The 22786-nt window shown below is 38.2% G+C and overlaps 2 protein-coding genes across 2 annotated transcripts in view; both read right to left on the reverse strand.

The window, feature by feature from the left end:
* Positions 1-2480: 2480 nt before the first annotated feature.
* Positions 2481-22786, reverse strand: part of LOC104443023 (outer envelope pore protein 37, chloroplastic) — a 35501-nt gene continuing 15195 nt past the window's right edge. Inside the window, 6 exon segments of the mRNA XM_039316171.1 lie at positions 2481-3403; positions 6982-7491; positions 8396-8935; positions 12015-12671; positions 12673-12918; positions 12920-13270. Of these exon segments, the coding sequence (XP_039172105.1) occupies positions 12318-12671; positions 12673-12918; positions 12920-13270 (951 nt within the window). The 3' untranslated portion in view covers positions 2481-3403; positions 6982-7491; positions 8396-8935; positions 12015-12317.
* On the reverse strand, positions 2726-8909 carry LOC120286300 (ankyrin repeat-containing protein At5g02620-like). Its single transcript, XM_039316165.1, has 4 exons — positions 8561-8909; positions 7179-7491; positions 4379-4463; positions 2726-3403 (listed from the first exon to the last, which is right to left on the reverse strand). The coding sequence occupies exons 1-4, from the start codon at positions 8907-8909 to the stop codon at positions 2726-2728; spliced, it is 1425 nt and encodes a 474-aa protein (XP_039172099.1).

The raw sequence follows: 22786 nt of genomic DNA on the forward strand, positions 1-22786 counted from the left end.
TAAGCTATATAATCCTGTCACGGAGAAGGTAATTATTAGCAGGGATGTCCAATTTTTTGAAGATGAAGCCTGGGACTGGAATCAAAAGGCTGACCAGAAAGACATTCCTATGGAAGATGAACCATTGGTGAGGGAGACCGAAGAATCTTCAATTGAAGATCCATCACTTTCACCGGTAGTTCATCCTCCTCACCAAAGCATCGACTGCGAGAACCATTGATTCGTCGTTCACAACGACCGTAGAAGGCGCCAGTAAAATTCAAGGATTATGTGGTCACAAGAGTTCATCATAATGACAGTGACGAAATCACTGATGAAACAATGGTAAACTTTTGTTTATTTACCGAATGTGACCCCATATCCTATGATGATGCGGCGAGCAGATGAGAAGTGGAACCAAGCAATGGATGAAGAAATCCACTCCATTGAAAAGAATGACACATGGGTGCTAACTTCTTTACCACCTGGTAAGAAGCCTATAGGTGTCAAGTGGGTGTACAAAACGAAGTGCAAACCCAACGGTCAGGTGGACCATTACAAAGCTAGACTGGTGGTGAAAGGCTACCAGCAAAAGCCAGGTATTGATTATTTTGAAGTATTTGCACCAGTGGCTCGAATGGATACCATTCGAATGATCTTGGCACTTGCAGCTCGGAACCATTGGAAAATCCATCAAATGGATGTGAAATCGGCATTCCTTAATGGTTTCTCGATGAGGAAGTATATGTGGAGCAACCACAAGGTTATGTGAAGAAAGGGCGTGAAAATCAAGTTTATAAACTGAAGAAAGCGTTGTATGGGCTAAACGGGCACCTCGAGCTTGGTACACGAGGATTGATACTTTTTGTTGGAGCATGGCTTTCAAAAGTGCCCTTATGAGCATACATTGTATATCAAATCAAATACTAACGGCGATATTATAATTATTTGCCTTTATGTTGATGATTTGATATTTCTGAATTTGTGAGAAGATGTTTTGCTGAATTCGGGGAGGCCATGACAAGTCAATTTAAGATGACAGATTTGGGATTAATGTCCTATTTTCTAGGCCTTGAAGTGAAGCAGACAAATGAAGGCATATTTGTTTCACAGCAGAAGTATGCTAATGATATTTTGAAGCGATTCGATATGGAAACGCTCAAATCATTTCGAACTCTGTAGCGAACGGTTGGAGTTGAAGAAAGAAGGAACCGGTGAACTGGTAAATCCCACTTATTTTAAAAGTATTGTTGGCGTTTAAGATATTTGGCTACCACTAGGCCAGATATAACTTATGGCGTGGGAATTATTAGTCGGTTTATGGAGAAACCATACCAATCACATTTGCAAGCAGCAAAAAGAATTTTAAGGTATGTCGGTGGAACTCGTGATCATGGAATTTTATATTCTTACACCGACAACTTCAGTTTAGTGGGGTATACGAGCGGTGATTGAGCAGGTGATATCTTGAAACACGGAAGAGCACTTCCCGGATATGCGTTCTTTCTTGGATCAAGAATAATTTCTTGGTCATCAAAAAAACAACAAGTTATTGCACTCTCAACAGCTGAAGCAGAATACATTGCAGTATCTTCAGCAGCATGTCAGGCGATGTGGCTTCGAAGGATGCTTTTTGAGCTTATGCATGAACAAAAAGGTCCTACTAAATTGATGTGTGATAACAAGTCAGCGATTGCATTGGCCAAGAATCCCATATTTCATGGCAGGAGCAAACATATCGACATCAAGTATCATTATATTCGTGAGTTGATTAAAGAAGGTGAGATTGAACTTGATTTCGCAAATCAAGCAGATTGCAGATATTTTGACAAAACCATTGAAGGCAGATTTGTTCGAGAAATTGAAGACAATGCTTGGTGTCGTAGTCTTACAAAATCAATTTTAAGGGAGGCTGTTAGAAATAGTAAAATTGATTTTGTGTTTTGATTAGCTTATTTGTCTTTTAATTGTTTTTTGGTTGTGTGTGTGTAAGCAAGAGTTACTCGGTTTGTAAACCGTCAAAGAAACGTGTGCTACAGCACCACGTCTCTCTAAGCCGCCTGAGAAGAAAAATAATGAAGAAAGTACAAGTCTTGGGCACACAATAAAATATTATAGTTGCTGCTGAAGACTCCAAGAGCACGAAGGAAAGGAAGGAAAGCAACTTGGGGCTGGCAATATTTTATTCTCACTGAAGACAGCAAGAAGAAGAGATACGACAGCCCACGTTTTTTTTGACTGCCAAGAAGAAAATTTTAACTTTAACTCTTGCAAGTTTGAAGTCCATGCGGTGAAGTGCTTTTAGATATAGGGTTACGTTAGTTTAGTGTGTGTGAGAGAGTGAGAGTGTGAGAGTGAGATTTTAGAGAGAGTTTTAAGCTTAGCAAAGTTATTGCGTGTACTCTCTTAAGCCTTTACAAAGGCATATTGTGTAATATAATCTCTCTTTGTGTGTGTACTCTCTCCCTCCAAGTCCTTTTGGTTCCAACACCCTCTTGGTTTTCATTTGGCTAACTGTGATGCAATCGGCTTGTGCATCCTTCACATACACAAAAAGTCTCAACTTGTTGGCCTTTTCCGCTTTCCATTCATCTTTTACATGGCTATTTGGCCGATTCTCAATCCAACAGGTCCACTTTTAGGGGTTTCAAACCTGACAGCTGACATAAAACTGCCGGAAAATAAGGCTAACAATGCAAAAATGAAAATATCCCGTGCACACGGCCCAAACTTGTTAGCAGCTTTCCTAGAATATCCCATAATCAAACAGTATGTTTCGGACGAATCTCCTGAGAGTGCTACGTGGCAACCAGAAACCAACCTCGGGGTCAAGGAAAATACCGATGCGGTGCATAGTCAGGAGACATCCAAACACAACAAAAAGAACAATCCCGAGCCCGATGGTTCTGGTCAGTACGACATATGTACCCCAAGCAAAGGCCAGCACCAACCCGCATATCGCAAAATAAATGTAACATCCTGCGGCGGTGTTGTATCTCACCTGTTGGCGAGCGCCCCAGAAAGAAGGATCGTATAGTAAGAATAATGCCAGGATGGAGAAACAGAATGCAGTTGTGTTAAATATCACGAAGGCTTTGAAAGCAGGCCTGTCAGCAAGAATTGGCATTCCTCGGTAGGGTCCCTCGTCGTAATAACCCCCAGGCATCGTGAAGGCCGCAGCAAAGGTCACTGTGGCTATGAGCACTGCCACAAGTAGCTGAAGGTCGATAATGCTTCTTTTTGACGAATCGACATTGTCTCGGTTGCCGGTATTAATTCCTCTGGTTATCGAGACAACTGGTTGGCCCTCAACAAATTGCTTGTCTAACCTCTTCTTAACATATTCCCTGACCCAGTCTTGATAACACTGGATTCCATGACATCCTTTCAACACATGATGAACTTTTCCAGCTCTGTAGCCGACCTAAAATTGTGCAGAAAATATCAATTAACTAGTGGTCTTTCCTGGCTAAATACTTCCAGACCCTAACTTTACACACTAAAAATGCTAACAAATAGAACTCCCGGTGAGTCCAAAAACATTGAGGAGAATTCATTCAATTCATCGCTTTTAGATAAGGTGGCAGGTAGACAAAACCAATAAATAGAGTTTCCCAGAGTAAGCAATTACTGTTTTAGGTACCGTTTGAAATCCTTTTCTTAGTTGTGGTAGGGTGCAGGTTCTCTCTTTTACCTCAGAAGCCGTTGGAAAGGGGCCGAAAAGAAAAAGGACTTTAGCTATATTGTACGAGATATTCTGCTTCTTTAATATGACTGTAAAATAAGAGTTGTTTCAAAGTCAGAATGTGCATAAACTTCTGGATTGGGACCTCTAAAGTTACGATTAGTTACATCTTAAAGTTAGCCTTTGAATAGTTTACGCCTCAGTGCAAGGGCCATTAGACAGTCCAGATTTATTCTACATCTTTCTTTCCTTTCTTTTTTTCCCTTTTACCTATTCCCAACGATAGAGTATCCCAATCCTAAATGTTTTGCATTGTTTTCAAGAAAAATAAGACACACAATAACTCTTGAACTATTTGAAGACACGCATGGTGCATGGATTTGAGATTTATAATTATTGAAAAATTTTGTTTTGATGAGATTCATACAACCCAATATTTACAATCTTTCTACCTTATATCTTACAAAAACAATATGTATTTATCAATCAAACGATGAATTTAACTAACAATGAATATTACTTTGCTAAGTGATTTGCTTTAGACTATACATTGTTACTTGAATAGTTTTCTTTTTCTTTTTTTGTGCTGGAGGAACTGACTTGCAGCCGACAGCCGCGCCGTAAACCCCCAGTTGATACTTAAGTAGGAGGACGCACCACCCCTGAGTCACACTTAATACACCTAGCGCCTCCCCTGGGTTTTGAACCCTTTACCTCTGGGTTGAGGATCAGTAGGGCCTTATCCAGCGGAGCCACTACGGCCGTTGGTTTGTTACTTGAATAGTTTGTTACTGCATAACTGTTAATACAACAAAAAAAGTTCAAACTTAAAATTCTTTAAAGCTAATTTTACTACATGCAGTTAGTCTTTGGCTATTAATATAATGTTGTGGTTTTGTTGTTTAATCAGATTTTTTAAAGTCGAATTGTTAAGTCAGATTTTAAGGGGGGCCTTTATATGTATTAATTGGATCTATAAAGACTTCTATTTTTCACGTTTGTGCATTACCAATGTTGGCAAGATAATTATTTTGTAAAATGAAATATCTATGGCAATGGAAATTAATAACTATGTCATATATTAAAAGTAAAAATTTGAACAACATTTTAGCTATCAATTTTGCTAATTTGGTGATACACATAATATTTATAGTTCATCAATTATATTGATAGAATTCAAGTCAATTTGTGAGGTTTATAGAATAATTTCCAAAAAGCCAAATCAGCATGAATTTTCTATTCTTCCATAAGTGAATCTACGTTGACATCTAAATTTTGTCTCTTATTCTTGTTGGTCATCTCATATAAAAATTAGGGATCGAATTTAACCCTTAAATAAAAATATCAATATCGCATAATTTTGCATTTGCATTGCATTCAGGCAATCAAGGTTTTTATTTCAGTAATGACATATTCACATCAAATAAATGTTATTTAAGTTGGTCCGGTCATGAACTAGGTTTGATTTAGCTACCATGCTAAATAAACTTGGACTTAAGACAAGGGGGCCCTAATCTCAGCTTGATTTCCAAGACTAAGCCCAGTAAATCCAACCACATTAAAATTTTCCATAGACGAATTTCACATGTGCATCGCACATGAAATTCTAAAATTCTTGGAGAGCAAGGTTGCACTACACTCTTGAAATTTTTGTCCACACGGGGAATAAAAGAGTTTTTCTAATATCCGAGGATAAATATTACATATTCCCTTGATCCAAATTATGAAAGCGTCAAATTCATAAGGGTCATAAAACCTTAGACTTTATGGTTATGTTTGGTAACCAGAATAAAAATTAGAATAGGATCCCATATTCGATTCCTGCCCAAAATATTATAAAGTCAAATATACTATATAACTCAGATAAAAATATCACATGAGAAGGTGGATAGGATTTTTTTAATGTCTATTGCATAAAAACTATTTTTCTTGTTTGAAAAACTTATTAGGTTAAAAAATGAAAAATATAAAATAATATTTGAATTCTAATATAAAAAATTGAAAATTAAAAATAAAGGACAATTTTTGTTTTTATTTAGTCCTATTTTGCTTTATATATTTGAATTTGTTTCTATTCTATATGTATGTATACTAGGAATCTATATTTATTACATTTTTAAGTATATTATTATTTTTATTATTTAATAATTGTTTATTAAGGAATGATGGATGGCAATAAAAAAGAAATAAAAAAAGATAGGAAAAATAATTAAAAATAAGTAAATAAAAATGAAGTAGAAGAACCCCAAGTTTAAATGAACAAATTCGAGTTGAAATAGATCTTTCTAATTCACTTTGTCTCCTTCTTCTCCGTATATTGGGTTTATATCAAAGTATCACTACTCATCTATAATTTTTGTTACTGACCAAAAAAAAAAATCTATAATTTTTGTTCACGCAAAAATTCCATGACAAAAAGAGATTCAAAACTCTTTTTCCACACAACTCTATGGTTCACGTCAAAAGTTCACAAAAATAGTAAAAGAGTCAAAACTCCTCTTTTATTATTATTTAATTATTTTTCAGATTTTTAATCATAACTCCTCTGGGGCTTTGTTGTTTAATCAGATTTTTTAAGGTCGAATTGTTAAATCAGATTTTAAGAGGGGCCTTTATATGTATTAGTTGGATCTATAAAGACTTGAATTTTTACATTTGTGCAATAATAACTATTGGCAAGATAGTTATGTTGTAAATTGAAATATCTATGGCAATGCAAATTCATAACCATGTCATAGATTAAAAGTAAAAATTTGAACAACATTTTAGCCACAAATGTTGCTACTTTGGCGACACGCATAAATATGGCTTAAGCAATTCTTTCAGTAGTCTAAAAGATTTTACATTTTACTTGGTCGCCAAATTATTCAAATGCACATATATAATTTAAAGTTAATTTGGTATATTAAAAGAATATTTGACCCAATGCATTTAGTTAATAATAAATAAAAACACTATACACGAACTTATATTTATGAAAGAACAGTAACAACTTCAAATCATGAATTTGGATTTCCTGACTATTATGTCAAATCACATTTAGATTAATACTCTATGTGAATTGATGTTGATATTTTGTTATCAAAATATGAATGATAGATTAAGTGGGACAAAAAAGCCTTTTTTTTCTTTGTTTTAATTAACATAATAGGAAGTGTGCCGATTAATGCTAAGTGAAGCGGGAGGGGAAAAGAAAGATCTTCCTCCAAGCTGAGCATACAAATTGATTATTACCTAGGCCACAGTTTCTAAATGATACTGAAGAAGTTACTCTACAAGTGAACAAATAGGGCTCTATAGTGTTCTAGCAAGCATACCTCGTCGTGAGCAGCAAAAATGTCAAGAGCGGTCGAATGATCTTTATTTGTGGCCAAACGGTCTACCCTTTTGTCCCGTGCAAGTATGTATATGATGTTGTATTTTTTTATGAAATGCAGCCAAATGCAGAGCCATGTTTCCATTGATGTCTTGTTCATTGATAAGATCCTCCAAGTTTGGCATTTCTAGTATGTACTTGACTACATTTACTCGTCCACCCATAACAGCTGCATGAAGAGCCGTTTGCCCTTTGGTGTTTATTATGGCACAAGCATCAGGACAAGATCTAATAAGCTCTTCAATAACATTGATGTGGCCTTGAAACGCCGCAATGTGAAGAGCAGATTCCCCCGCTTTGTCTAAATCATATGCCACAGAAGTATCATGTTGCAAGAGTTGTCGAACTACTTCGACTTCACCAAAGCAAGCGACATAATGAAGAGGAGTCCACCCTAAATCATCTCCTTCTTTGATCACTTCTGGTCTCTTCTCCAAGATTTTCCACCAACCTTAGCAAACACAGTAGGAACATGCCATGATTCAGACTATTATAAGCATCTAGACGTAGATATTAAAATTGCATTCTATCCTATTAAATTTTCCCGTTTTCCCCTGTACTAGGTAGGAATTTGTCATGATTTTTTTGAAGTTTCTCTAATGCTCTTGCATGTATACCTGGATCTGTAGGATAATATTGCAATTTGCCCTATCATTAATTGTAAACGGAAAAGCAAGTAATCATAAGGAGAAAATCTCGAAACAAAGAAGAATAAATTTAAAAAAAAAAATGAACTGGATGAGAGAGAAAATGGGAGAGATAGGAGTGTGATGGTTATGGTGGTTGCTAACTTGCTGCCGTTGCCATCATCGGTAGAGTTGATGATGATGGTGCTGGTGGAATTCGAAGAGAAGTGGTAAAAATCACAAAAAGTGAAGAGAAGAAGATCAAGAAGAGAGCGTAGAAAGAAATTAAGTACGTAAAAAAATTGGATACATAAGCAAAAATGTAGCTGGCTTTTTGAAAATCCCCTTACTATGATATTATGTACAAACTGTAATATTCCTTTCTTAGTCCGCATACTAACAGAAGATGAACTGGTTTGAACTTGTTTAATAGTCGATGAGCAAATGGACAGAGCATGCAACGAGAATATTACTCGAATCTTTTCAAAACATTACCCTCGTGTTTAACGGGTCAACTGGCATGTCCTTGAAAAAAAAGTATGAACATTCACCCAAATGAAAGTAATAATAAATAGATAAATATTATGTTTATCGTTATATTTAAAGAAAAAAGTACTGGGATAGATGGCAGCCATCACTGCTAACATGATAATTCTCACTTAAAAGAGAGAGATAGAGAGAGATTCAATAAAATTCGATTTACTAGATTTAGAATCTTGTAACACTTACCAGTTGGTAGGCGAAAAATTGTCACATGCAAAGCGGTCAATCCCTTAGGGCCCTTATGAGACGATGAGAATTAGGAAGCTCCTAAAATTATTTCAATGGCATGAAAGAGCCCTCGATTTGCTGCAAGATAAAGCGGGGACTCATGAGCAGCATTAGTAATATCACACAATTGAGGATCTTCTTCAATCAGCAACTTCACCATCCCAGTGTGGCCTCCTCTTACTGCATAGTGCAAAGCAGTATCCTTATTCGAATTCGGTTTTCGAATAAGCTCTTTGCACAAATCAACTTGTCCATTTTGAACATCCCAATGCACTGATTTCGCCAGATCAATAAAGACTCGAACCACTCCGCAGCTTCCCACTTTAGCAGCAACATGCAAGGGATTGTCTCCTTTGTAATTACCTTGCCAAAGAAGGAGTGGTCCTGATGGACAATGAAGAAGATCTTTGATGAAATGTACTTGCTGGTATTGAGCCGCAACGTGGAGAATGTTGTTATGCTTTGGCGTCATTTGGTGGAAAAGGTCCTCTCCGTTTCCTGAAATTATTGTCATTAGATTTTCAAAGTCTCCGGACTTTGCAGCCTCATAAACTTTAGGATGCATTCTCAGTCTCTCCCTCTACTACTCTCGGACCCAAAGTAGCCGCAAGCGAGCTTATCAATTTAAGCGACAAGTTCAAGTGGGAGGAACTCTTTCGGTACTTTTATATTTAGGACTCACTTGCAGCTCCTTTTTTTTTTTTTTTTAACTTTTTTAACTTTTCTTTTTTTGGAACTTTTCGACCATCTAGTCTTCACTTTTCATCGATCAAAAAGCATCGCACGCGCATTATTTCACACGTTTGTCTTGGTTGCCCGCATCTGACCGAACTCAATTATTGAACGAAATAGCGATTTGGATCCAATTAGAAGGAGTGATCGTGCCATAATTGTGTCAATTATTTGAAGCCGACGTCTCCTTTTTTTCTTTATTGACCGATAAATCCTCGATTTACTCTTTCAGTCTTCATAAGACTAGTTCCACGTGAGTCACGAATTATCATCATGTTCCGCGTGTAGACCCAGCCCGGTCTATGCGTAAACTTTTATGATGAATGGACTTAGGCACAAAACTTTTAGTCAATCCCCAATTTAAACTTACTCAATAATCGTCTTCACTTCTGCACTTCACTAGACAAAGTCGGAACTCATAATTATGCGTGTTTTCTTGTAATATTTATTAAAAAAATACCACAATTTATACACATCGATTATTGAGTGACTAACTATCACATTTCTCAGAAAATACTGCATGCAAAATTGGGGACAAGGATACCACGTGGAAGATAAACATGATGATAATAGAAGATCAAAAGATGGTAAGCTATTTTCTTTCTTTAATCAAGTGCGCTGAAAAGGGGCCACCACCCACTAGCGGGGCGCAGGATCCTGTTCTCCAGGCTGTACCCCTGCTTTTCCTCACTTTTGATCTATCCATATGTACAGTTCATCAATTATGTTGATAGAATTCGAGTCAATTTGTCAGGTTTATAGAATAATTTCCAAAATGCGAAATTGGCATGAACTTTTTATTCTTCCATGAACAAATCTATATTGATATCTAAATTTTATCTCTCATTCTTATTAGTCATATCATATAAAAACTAGCGATCAAATCTAGACTTTGCATAAAAATATCAATTTTGCATAATTTCTCATTTGCATTGCATTTGGGCAATCAACATTTTATTTTAGTAATGACATGTTCACATCAAATAAATATTATTTAATTTGGTCCGGTCATGGATTACGTTTAATTTAGCCAACATGCTAAATGAACTTGGACTTTAGACAGAGAGCCCTAATCTCAGTTTGATTTCCAAGATTAAAACTCACATTAAAATTTTGCCGGCCCGTATCCGCATCTCCCATAGCCGAATTTCACATGTGCATCGCACATGAAATTCTAAGTTCTTGGGGAGGAAGGTTGCACAACTCTCTTGAAATTTCTGTCCATATGGATAACAAGAGAGGATTTTCTAATTTCCCACGATAAAAGGTTACATATTCTCTTGACCCAAATTATGAAGTGTCAAATTTAAAAGGGCTATAAACCCTAAGACTATATGTCTAAGTTTAATAGCCAAAATAAAAACATGAATATGATAAAATTTATCCTATCTCATGTTCAATTCCTACTCAAAGTATTATAAAATCGGATATAATGAGATATAACTTAGATAAAAATATCACATGGGATAGTTGCATAGGATTTATTATATCTATAGCATAAAAACTAATTTCTTGAATAAAAAGCTTCTTAAATTAAAAAGAAAAAAATATAATATTTGAATTATAATATAAAAGAAAATTCAAAAATAAAATAAAATAATGGATGTCATAACCCATCCATTGGTACAGAAAAAAAAAATAGATTTAGAGGTATTGCATAAAAGATGAGCCTACAATTTCTAGTTTTAAAGGCAGGCTATCTCGAACCCGTAACTCATACGATGTTGGGTATTCAAATTGATGCTATGAGAATTTTTCTTATAATGAGCTGCCACTAGCTTATCAGGGTTGTCTAGAAATCAAGTAAAGCATGGGAGTGCATTTCACTTTAATAAGAGAATCCAAGTTCGAGAACTTAATTATACTAATTAATCAATTAATGCTCTTTTAATACAAATCTTGTTCATTTCAAAAGGGTTTTGTCATATAATTTGGATTGATTTTAGACTTATCCATTAACATATGAAATGATCATGAGTGAGCAATCATTAAAATAACAATCAGCAATAAAATGAAACATTAAATAAATTGCAAGGGAAAACAAGCATCTAATATTAAGAGATAAATAAATGACAATCCTAATTAGACTAAAGGGAATCCATAATCATCATATCGAAAGTGCGAACCCTAAAATAGAGCTCTAAGGGCTTAGTCAACTTTGAGCATGATTATAGTTTGAAAGAGTTCCACTTTTTAAGAGAATATTACTCGAAATGCTATTTTTAAGTTTTTTGAGGAATTTTAATTTAAAAAATACAATTTTTGGATTTTTATTTTTATTTTTTATAATTTAAAAAAACGTTTTTTATAAAAATATATTTTTAAATAATATTTTATTCGGAAAATGGTTAATCGGGTTGGGCCCTAGGGCCCGATCCGAACATGGGCTGCACTGGTCATACAAATCTGGGCTCATACCAGCAAATATTGGGCCAATAAATCGGGCTTCACTCAGCCCAAACCAAAACAAGCCCAAACTAAAACAACTTAAGTAAAGCCCAATTCTCACTATATTGAACCCAAATATGCAAAAACAACACTTCAAGCCCAAAGCTCACTATGCCTAAGTAAGCCCAGAACTCCAACCTTTGCTCTCCAACGACTTCTTCAAGCACGCCCAGAAAATCCAATGGATTGCTTACTGATTCGAGAACATCAACACCCAGCCATGACATTATGCTTCACTTCATTGGAACTCCACTCACAAATTCGACCGTGTCATTATCCACTCGAGATTTACGCTCACAACCATACTACCAACACAGAGGACATCCATAGGGATATATCAAAGCACAAAGCAAAGAAAACTCGAAAATATTTGGACTCAGTAGAAAAGAAATCTCACCGAGATGTGGGAATCAGAAGCGAGAAGCCACGAGCAGGACGCAGCCGGCTGCAGGTCATCGGATGGTGCCGGTGGAGGTGGTTGGTCGGGTTCAGCTGGTTGTGGTGGACCCACACCATCGGCACGAACTCCAGCTGCGCGGCACCAAAACAGCAGACTAGTGGCGGTTCGTCGTAGGAGTCGATTCCGTCATCGTAATCCCAGTCATTACCACTTTGAGCTCGAGCCCCAACCAAACTTACGGAACACGCATAGTAGCGGCGCATTGTCATGCTACAACACCCTCTCATCCAACGCGGTTGATCATATATCCCACCTCTTTTTAACACGGAACATCAAGGCTGATGAATTAATGTCGCCTTGTGGCACTTGGAGCATGAAATAAAATTTCATCTTGATCGGCGCTGTCTTCACTTTGCCGTCTTCATCTCCAACTCGAAGAGATGCCCAACCTAGGCCGACCTCCGAATCGTACCCAGCCTTAAACTTGAAATCCTTGCCATAAGTTTGCTCATAGACCGCACTCCAGTACTCTGTATCGAAATTGTACCAGTAGCTCAACTTGCTAGAAGGACAAAATCTACGCTTGAGCGCAACCGAGAGAGCATTTGAGGGCAGAGAAATGATTGGGATAAAAGACAGCTCCTCATCCTTAAAAAGAATATCTTACTTTCAGTTCTTCCTCTGCATATGGGGCACTGCACGCTCCATTCCAGATTTGACTTTTAAGAATCCCATTTATTGACAACGTTCTCTTCACTTCCTCCTCTTCTCTTTCTTCCAGTGAGACTTCACTAGGAGGGAACTTTACCGTCGCCCTTGGCAACCCCACAGTATGTACGGGAGACGACAGCTCGAGCGCATAACCGGGTTCGGCAAGGTCCTCAACCAGCGACATCTCTCCTTTGTTGTGCCTTGACATCGTGTTCGGCGCTGAGATGCAGCCTCGGCCCGACGTCGCACGCCGACCTTGACGAGCGCGCTCTACTGGACGTGTGCTTGGAAACGAAGGCCAGCCGAGGCTGGGCGATCTCGCCCTTCCTGTCATCGCCGAAGGAGAGCTTGAGTTTGGCGAGGCCGTCGAGAAGCCTGCAGGGGACCTCGTGGAGAAAGACGGAGCTGTCGCTGTCGTACTCGGAGGTGAACCGGAAGACCGGCCTCTTCGGGAACGAGAAAAAGGATCCAAGGCTGCCGTGGCGGCGGGGGCGGCGGCGGCGGCGGCGGCGGGAGGTGTGAAGCACGGCGGGAGTAGGAGCCTAGGGATCGGAGGGGGTAGCGTTCAAGAGAGGGCACAGGAAGAGGAAGAGAGAGAGGCTGGGCCGGCCCAGGTGGAGAGAAGGAAAGGGAAAGAAGAAGGGACCGGGCTTGGCTGTCTCGAGCCCGGCCCTACTGATTTTTAGTATATTTTTAACTCTTTTTAATATTTTTTTAATAATTGACACTAGTAATGCAAATGTTCCTAATGTATATATGTGATGAGATTTAATGAAGATTTATTTTCTAGGGGTTAAAAATTAATTCATATTTTTCTATACAATTAATGAATGATTAACGGTCGCCAAAATTTTGACATCAACAATAAAACAAATTATTTTTCTTTAATCTTTCTTTTTTATAATATATTTTATATATATGTATATTTAGAATCTACATTTATTACATATCTTAAGTATATTAGTATAGTTCATTATTTAATAATTCTTTATTAAGGAATGATGGAAGGGAATAAGAATGAAATTAAAAAAAAAAAAAGAAAGAAAGAAAGAAAAAAATGATTAAAAAATAAGTAAATAAAAATGAAGTAGAAGAACCCCAATTTTAAATGAACGTATTCGAAGTTGAAATAGATTTTTTTGAATTAACTTGTCTCCTTGTCCATATATTGGGTTCTTGTTGAAGTTTTATTGTGAGCATGATTGGGATAATTTTAACACTACGCTATAAATGTCTTAAAAGAACGAAAACTTTAATTCGAAACACACATGCTTATCCTTCACTTAGTTTTATGTCCTAATTTTGAATTAGCTTTTGTACTTTTCAACCAAAAAAAAATTAGCTTTTATACTTTAAAGAAAATTTATTTAGCAAACAACCAAAGTGAAACTAAGGTTTCTAAAAAAACCACGTATTTTTTAATTGGGGATATTTTTAAGATAAAAATAATGTTAAGTTGATGAGTTTTGGTTCATTAGTTTATTTTTCGACGATTAGTCAATTACACAAATTGAACCGACACTTATTAAGTCAACTATGAAATGTATTTGATACTTACTTAAGTACAAGGTCTTGGATAAAAAAACCTGAATCAGCCTAAAAGTTTCGAGTTCAAAGATTAAAGACTCCTTTGTCCACAAAAAAAAAAAAAAAAATGGATTAAAGACTCCTCCCTCATCTCAAGTGTTTCCTAGTCCTGTAACTTATACCCAAATTGCACAATGTTTAGCCTCAACACTATTACACAATAAATTATCATTGGCACATAAATTTGTGTCGATCAGTTAAGCATTTATTAAAAAAAAAAGAAGTAAGAAGAAGAAGAAATAGAGTTGTTAAGTCAGTCCGATTTGTCTTCAGCCGGCGACGGTTAGCGCTGCCATATCCGAGATTTTCTCTTCTTTGGCCCATTCAAACCCACGAAATCTCAACAGAGAAATCCATCTTATCAAAGTTCAACTGACCAGAGTCCTTGAAGCCCCCTCAAAAACGGAAGAGCTCTCTCTCTCTCTCTCTGGCTAACTCTCGCTTTCTCTCGCTCTCGCTGGCGTCCGAAGAAGATGAAGATGCGAGCAAAAGAGCAGGTGAGATCCAAGTACTCCTCATCTCGGTTCAATCTTTGATCTGAAACAATATAAAAAAAATAACGTCATGGTAATGTTCGCAGGAAATCTGACTGATATTGAATCTTTTGTTCATGGTTTGACCTGAAATCCGCGTTGATGCGATGGTGTCAGATCCAGACATTACCATAACGTTCCATCCAGAGCCCTCAAGCGAGATGACGCCTATTTTTCGTTCGATCCGAAGACAGCCCGATGTTGTTTTGTATGTCATCGGTTGCTTCATGAGTCATCAAATACGATTTTCTGAGATTTTATCTGTTAACTGCAACTGACATATTCTTTTCTTTTATTTCCGGATGGTTTGCCTGCTGTCGTGGTTCTGTGGTGGGCGTCCGGAGGAAACGATTCGATCATTACGGTCCGATTTCTGTGCTCCGATCTCGTTTTGCGGGTATGTCTCTATATACATTAGCTGTACATTTCGAGTTCTATGGATGAGATATCATTGAGTTAGTAGAAAATTGAGATGGGTGGATGATTGTGACCAACGAGTGCGGCGATTATTTGGCAACACATGGGGGTGGTTGATAATCATGTTTCAGAGATTGGCAGTGCCCAATGATAAATTGTGCGATTTCCAGTCCGATATGAAGTATTGTTGATATTTTAATTGTCTGAGATTGAAAAATGAGTCATCAAGGTTTCTTGGTAATGATACTAAAACGATGGACAATAATAATAACAACTGCATGATAAAACCATAAAAAAGGGGATGGGGGGAGGAGAATTAGAGGATGGGTTTTATATTGGAAAACAGAATTAGAGTGCGTTCTTGGAGCAGTCGTCCTTCAAGATAGGCTTGATTAAGGTTCAATAATGAATTTTGGGCTTGAACAGTGTCGGAAAGTTTGGGCTTAACTTCATTAAAATATATTTGAGCTGAATTTGAATTTTAGGGAAATGGGTTAATTAGATTGACGGGGCTTGATATGAGAGCCCTAACTTGTATCCGTGGCCCATATCTAGAAATAAATAATAAATAATAAATAATAAAATAAGAAAATTAGAAGTTTCATTTAGTTAGTGTACACATGGTTCAGGGTTTTAGTAGACACATTTGATATAGTTTAGTTTTAGAAGGTCAATCCTTTAGAAAAGAAATTGAAATGAATTCGAACTAAGCTCATGATAACAAGACTGTTAAATTCTTTGCCCATTTCTTATCGGGCTTTTTTTTTATTGCACTTCATTCGTTGGCTATCCTTTCACTACTATCTTTGAGTGAATCGATTGTAATTCTTGTATATTATTTTTTTTTATTGTGATTCCTGTTTTAATTGAATGGTTAGATTACATTTTAGGACCATAATAAATATAAAAACATTACATAGGACACTTATTGGACATAAACTTTAAGAGTAATGATTGAACAAAAAAAAAAAAAAACTGCATATGATACTTAGTTAAAAAATAATCAAGTTTTGGAATGGCACTAGTTAGTAAAGAAGTGTAATCAAGTCTAAGACTCTAGATTTCTAGTTACATAGAAAGTGATGTGTACTCCAATATCTAACTTGGTTTCTAGTTGATCTCAACTCCTAATATAAAATTTTAGTTGGGTAAATCAAAATTTAATATCTCAACATTGTGAGAGGTAAGAATTTGGGAGAACTTGCACTGAACAAGGATTGTTGGTCCTAACTTGACATTACCTCTAAATCTATCCCTTTCCTCAGTGGAGAAGGTGTTGTGTCAAATACACTTGATTTTCCATATATCTTACCTAATATAAAAAAAACTTTGAAAAAAAAAAAGAGTCTAATATATATGTAGATAATTTACATATTGGATATGTAATTTTCTCTAGTTATGGACTCTTAAATTTTATTTATTTTATTTAGAACTTATATTTCACCATCTAAAATTTGCAGTTAATTACCCTACAACTTTATTTTTCTAAATAATGTCGTTGGGTTTATTTCTTTAAATGTTGCACTCACGCAAAAGTAATCATTTTCTACAAGAAGTATCTAGGCGCTAGTCATTAAAGAAGAAGAAGAATTCAAATTCTATTGTTACTCGGCAAAAGTAACAGTACTATTACACAAGTAAAATGTCCGACAAATGATGCCAGACACATCCGACGCATGGATTCTTTGTTGCACATTGATTGTCATATTAACCTAGTTCATAGTGTTACTTGTTTTGCCATCTTCCTCTACCTCCCTAATGGACCTAATTACCCCATATTGAAAGTCGTGGGGCTGACTATGTTCAATATCAGTCATTGCATCCATCAGGACTAATTGAAATGCCGCCCTCTTGGTGGTGAAATCAGAGATTTACGAAAACCTGTATTTCCGTGAAGTCTGAGTGTTTCATCTACTATCATCGAGATCCAATGCAATCCTTGGCATTAGAGCCAATCGTGCTACGGTTGGTCAACAGGCCTTGATCAAGGCGAAGATGACAATAGAGAGGCCTAAGGAGGCAGTGGTGTCGGAGGTGGATTATGAGTGGAGGTCCATAGGGATAGTGGTTGTCAGGGTGGGTCTGAGGATGCGAGGCACATACGTGTTTGGGCTGTGAAAGAAGGGCTATGATGGCATTGAAGCTCATTGTGACAACATGAAGGTTGTTTTTACAAAGTTACGGGGGAGTGAAGCTTTAGTTTCCAGAAATAATTTAGTCGTTGGCTATAATCTTCCATCGTGCTCTTATAACAATTTTGATTGAATCCATCCACAGAACCAACTTAGGAGCTGCTATTGATAGTAACATTCACAAGCCCATCTTGAACTCTTATTGGCCATAATGTTCGTTTATTTTTCATATAATTTAGCAAGTACTAAATATATATCAAAATGGGACCGGGTTGTAACTTGCAAGCTATCTCATCTATTGAGATTCACAAGTACTAAATTTTATTTAAAAAAATTAATTAAGTTATATATCAGGCAAAATACTAGCGATTTAAATAATATTTCAAATCTTAATTCATTGATATACATTAGACAAACATTCTATTTAGTAAGAGTGATGCACTCCATGCAACGCATACTCATCTTTCATAAATAACAATTTCATATAACATTGGACTTTGTCTTAGAATATTCACTGCATTTTATAAATGCCTCACAATCATTTAACAATAAAGTAGAAGTGAAAAAAAAAAATCATAAACACACATGCTTATCCTTCACTTAGTTTTATGTCCTAATTTTGAATTAGCTTTTGTACTTTTCAAAGCCGTACATATTAATGATTAAGCATATTGAAAGTAACAATGAGGATTATGAAAGCATTATCTTTACCTGAGCTCTTCCTCTACAATCTTATGGTGTGGGAGGTGTATATCCATGGTATGGTCCGCAATTACATTTAAGAGTGATTTATGATTTTCGCTAGATAATTGAGCATTCGACTTTGAAAAGTTGATAACCTGAGGAAATTCACATTTACATTAGAAAAATGAACAGAACAAAATGGGCCAAAGAACATGTTGTGACTTGGTGTTATTGTTGTGGTGTAAGCTTGTGGCAACATGCTTTTACCCTTGTCTGCATCCTTTTACCATTTGGACTGGATTGGGTTGAAAAAAAGAGGAACATATTTGCTCGATGCATTCCTTGCAGACCGAGATTAACATCGAGGTTTAGATTGGATTGAAGACATTGGATGAAGCTGAGAAAGTCAAAATTCATCAATCTCTCTAGTGTTGACACCTAAATTTTGATTAGGTTATTAATTAGGCCTTATTTTCTTTTTTTCAAATAATAAATAATAAATAACAAAAACAACAAAAAAATAAATAAAAACAAAAGAAAACAAAAAAATCTCAACCCATCGGGCGGGGCCTTCGCACCCAGCCCCCTCCTTTTCTTTTTCACGCAAGCCCTTAGGGCCCATCCCTCTTTTTCCCAAATCCGGCCCGGCCCCCTTCTCTTCTTCTTCTTCTTCTTCTTCTTCTTCTTCCTTCTTCCATCTTCCCCTACGCCTCTGCAGCTCACGCGCACAGAGGACACCAACGCGCGAAGGACGACCTACGGCAGAGGAGTGTAGGCCGACGTCGGCCGGAAGAGACGGATCTCAAGCGCCATCATGGGCTTCCTTCAATGCCGAGCATGCCTTGTTGGAGGAGCGAGGATGGGACGCCGGTTCAGCCGTGGGCGTCCGGTCGGTAAGCCAAAGACCGGCACCGAGCCCCTCCATCGACCGGACCTCCTCGCCTATAAATAGCGGGGAACCACCTCCGTCGAAGGAGACAAGAAGCCAGCAAGCTCAGAGGGGTTCCCGAGAGACTTCGGGGAGCTTAAAGAGCGAGCAAGGCGGAAATCGGGTCGCGAGCTCAAACCGACCTCCCTCCGAGAGACTTCGGGGGAGGCCGGCGGCAAGCGAACCCGAGGGGGAGAGATCCGAAGTGGAAGAAGCCAAGGCCGTAGAAGGTCGAAGCCGGGAGAGAGGAGGTTCCGGAAGACCCCGGATCTGGGAGCCGAAGCCTCGCCTTCGCCGACGCTGCTGCTACTCCGCCACCGTTCCAATGCCGTTGCTACGATCGATTCGCCCAAGCCGCACTAGATCCGGAGCTGAGGAGCTATTGTCGCTACCCCACCGTCGTCACCTGCACCTACAGCCCCCTGTCGCCGCCACCGTTCACCACCTCGTTACAGACAGGTAACAGCAGCCGTCACCACCGCCGATCGTGTTGTCGTCGTTGCGTCTCCCCCCCTTTCGAACCGTGCCGCCATTGAAATCCCCATCACAGACCCGTTGTCGCTTGTCCTCGCTGTCCTCATAAGCAGATTGTCGTCGTCATCTCCACCGTCGTCATCGTCGTCTCCACCGTCGCCACCGTCAAGCCCGTCATCTCCGCCGTCGCTGCCGTCCGCCCGGTGACACCATAGTCCCTCTCATCAGCGCCGCGAGAGAGCAAGGGGTAAAGGAGGCCGGGAACCGAGTCGATTCGCGGGTATGTCGCGACCCGGTTCCCCTGTTTCGGGTAGGGTTTCCCGGGCCGGGTTGTGCGCGTGGGCCGGGTAGCTTTTGAAATGGAATTTTTATAAAACGGGCCAAGAGTGGTTTGGGCTTTTTTTAAAAAAAAATGGGAGGAGAAAAAAAAAACCTAAGTCGGGCCCGCGTTGCTGGCCCGTCTATGTCTCGGGCAGACGAAGTGGGTCGGACCCAACCCGAGAGTCCAACCCGAGAGTCCGACCCGATTCTTTTTTTAAAAATATTATTATAATATAAAATAATATTTTTTTAAAATAATAATAAAAAATAAATAATAATTTATTTTCCAAAAAAAAATCAAAAATATTTCATAATTTCCAAAAATGCCAAAAATCCCAAAAAAAAAACCAAAAATTCATGAAAAAAGCCAAAAAATTCATAAAATGCCAAAAAGACTTATTTTCCAAAAAATAGCAAAAATTCCAAACATTCATTTTACTTTCAAAAAATAGAAAAAGGTCCTAAAAATGTTTTTCCTCCACAAAATGCATGGAAAATCCCTTAAATATCCAAAAAACCTCAAGGTTTAAACAAGATTAGGTACCGAAAGGGCATTAGTGATTAACTAGTGTAATCAAGTCCCCGATCCTAATTTCTCTAGTTGCACAGGAGTGAGTATTTCTCTCAATACTTCACTTGGGTTTCTAATCAACCCACCCCAAATCGATTAGTGGCGACTCCATTTTAAAAATTGATTTACAGGTTAAAAACTCAAACTATTAAATTCGTGAATTGGTGGACTTGGGAGAGTCCGGGCATAATTAATTTCAGCCGAGCCATTAGCCTCCTTAGGCACTTGTACCCGATTGCAGGCATCGAAAAAAAAAAAAGAGATTGCGACGGCTTAGCGACTCATTTCTGGGACTTTGAAGACTTAGGCCATTTTTGTCTTGTTTAAATTCTTTACCGACTTAGGTTTTTTTTCTTTATGCAAGTCAAAAGCTTAGAAATTTATTTTAATTTTTGCTTAAAATAGATTATCTTGTGATTATAAACTGTTGTGCATGCTTTACTATTTTAAACACTACACATGACACAATTAACCCGGCCGCCGGACCTGGGTCGCCATAGGATTTCTAGGATGGTGTTAAGAAAGATACGACCTCGAACGCGAGACTGCGATGTAGAGGTTGCCTTTCTTTTCCCCGAATTTCTTAGCCGAGGTTAAGGGGGTATGTTGCTAACGCGAGACTGCAATGGGCGGATACCATTTTAATTTCATCAAGCCTTCTGAGTTAGAAATCGAGCCGCACGTCCTATGCGCATGTCCTTGTGCTTGCCATTTTATTTAAAAGCAAAGTGATTTCTTTAATTTTACTTAGTCTTTTTATTGGCCCATGGCAATTTAGGATAAGCTTTTCAAAGTCCCAGTCTATATGCAATGGGGAAATACGATATCCAGTTCATTCCTGCTCCTAAGGCGGAGCTCTTCAGATGGTGAGGTCAATTAGATCAATTTGCCCAAGAGCGCGTGAAGGCCAAAATCGGTCATCTCCTATCGTTGATCCAAATCATTGTTCGTCCTGAAGTCATACAAGCCATGGCACATTTCTGGTGCCCGAAGACAATTACTTTTATATTTGGTAGGTTTGAGCTAACCCCAACCCTGGAAGCATACATCATCATCACTGGAATGCCTCTTGAGAAAAAGCTTGTCAGGCCATCGATAGGCGGCCTCCCATGGCGTGGGTTAGCGCGACCTTTAGGAACTGAAATCCATGTCATGAGACAAATTCTTGAAGACAACCATAATACCTGCCCACTAGAATTTATGAATGCCTGTTTCCAAAATCAGCCTATGACCCAGAAAAGTGAGATTTTCCTCATGGCCTTTTTCGGGCTCATCATCTTCCCCCATCAAAGAAATGCCATAACTCCCAAGATGGCATTGATAGTTGATCAAATCTTAAGAGGGGGAATTATGTCAACATGATTTTAACGAAACATTCTTGTCCTTTAATCGTTTTAAAGACAACTCGGAGAAAATCATGCGAGCCTCTCCTGAAATTTTACAAGTCTAGTTCTTTTCTCACCTAAGCGAATTTCGAGACTTCATGCGATCATATGAAACAAATGCTTTCGAAAATCCGTTACAAAAATTTATGGTTTTAGGACCGTATATTTCCAATCAAAGCTGTTTAAATTGGGTAAATTTCTTAAGAAACCCAGCTCTTGAGGCATTCCAATGGTGTGCTGGTTGGTTCCATGAAAAGAGGGCCCGCTTTTCTTACATACGCACCCACCCAATTCCGTTGCTCGGCTTCACCGGCGCCATTCCCTATTACCCGTATCGGGTAGCACGACAATATGGAACCCTTCAGGAGATCCCACTGCCTTTCAAGACGACGATCCCTCCAGTTCTTTTCAACACAAGCCGTGACTATGCATTCGAAATTTCTACCGCTGAGGAAACTTGGAACAGCTACCATCACAAAAGGATTGTGGTACCTGAAGGGCTTGAGGGAGAAGAAAAAGCCCACCACGCCTCCATGTCCTACATTCACAACCATCGAATTCCGACAAAATGGAAGCCGTCAGTCCCTCACTCAATCAACGAGAGCAGCCAACACGAGCAAGCAGAGCTCATGGAGAGGGATTTGGGAATAGACTGGATGCACACCTCAGAGCCGGTCCAAGAAAGCAAGCATCTGCGCAAGCGCAAGACTCCCCGTCGCATATAAATTGGCAATCATGTGCCTCTTAGTGTTAATAGTGTGAAAGTTTTGTCCCATTATTTAGGGACTTTTGTTTAATATCTAGTATTTCATCTCGTCATTTCAATTTCAAGTTTTAGATGTCAGGAGTTTGCAGTCTATAAATCCTCTTTTGAAATAAAAAAGCAGTTAGATCATTGCCATGGGTCAATCTTTGTTTACTTTCATGCTCATTCATTGTTTTCGCAACAAACAGGTAATTATGAATCGCCCGCGAATGGCCTCATGCAATAAGGCCCGATCAGAATGATGTACAGAATCGCCTCAT

Source organism: Eucalyptus grandis, chromosome 1 (assembly GCF_016545825.1).
Source record: "Eucalyptus grandis isolate ANBG69807.140 chromosome 1, ASM1654582v1, whole genome shotgun sequence".
NCBI lineage: Eukaryota > Viridiplantae > Streptophyta > Magnoliopsida > Myrtales > Myrtaceae > Eucalyptus > Eucalyptus grandis.

Excerpts from the sequence above, each read along its gene's own strand:
- LOC120286300 (XM_039316165.1), bottom strand. The coding sequence starts at position 8,909 with ATGACGCCAAAGCATAACAACATTCTCCACGTTGCGGCTCAATACCAG. Across the intron at positions 7,492-8,560 it reads TGAAGAAGATCCTCAATTGT|GTTGGTGGAAAATCTTGGAG; the intron begins GTGATATTACTA and ends GTGTTTGCTAAG. Across the intron at positions 4,464-7,178 it reads GGACGAGTAAATGTAGTCAA|TTATGCAGTAACAAACTATT; the intron begins GTACATACTAGA and ends TTGTATTAACAG.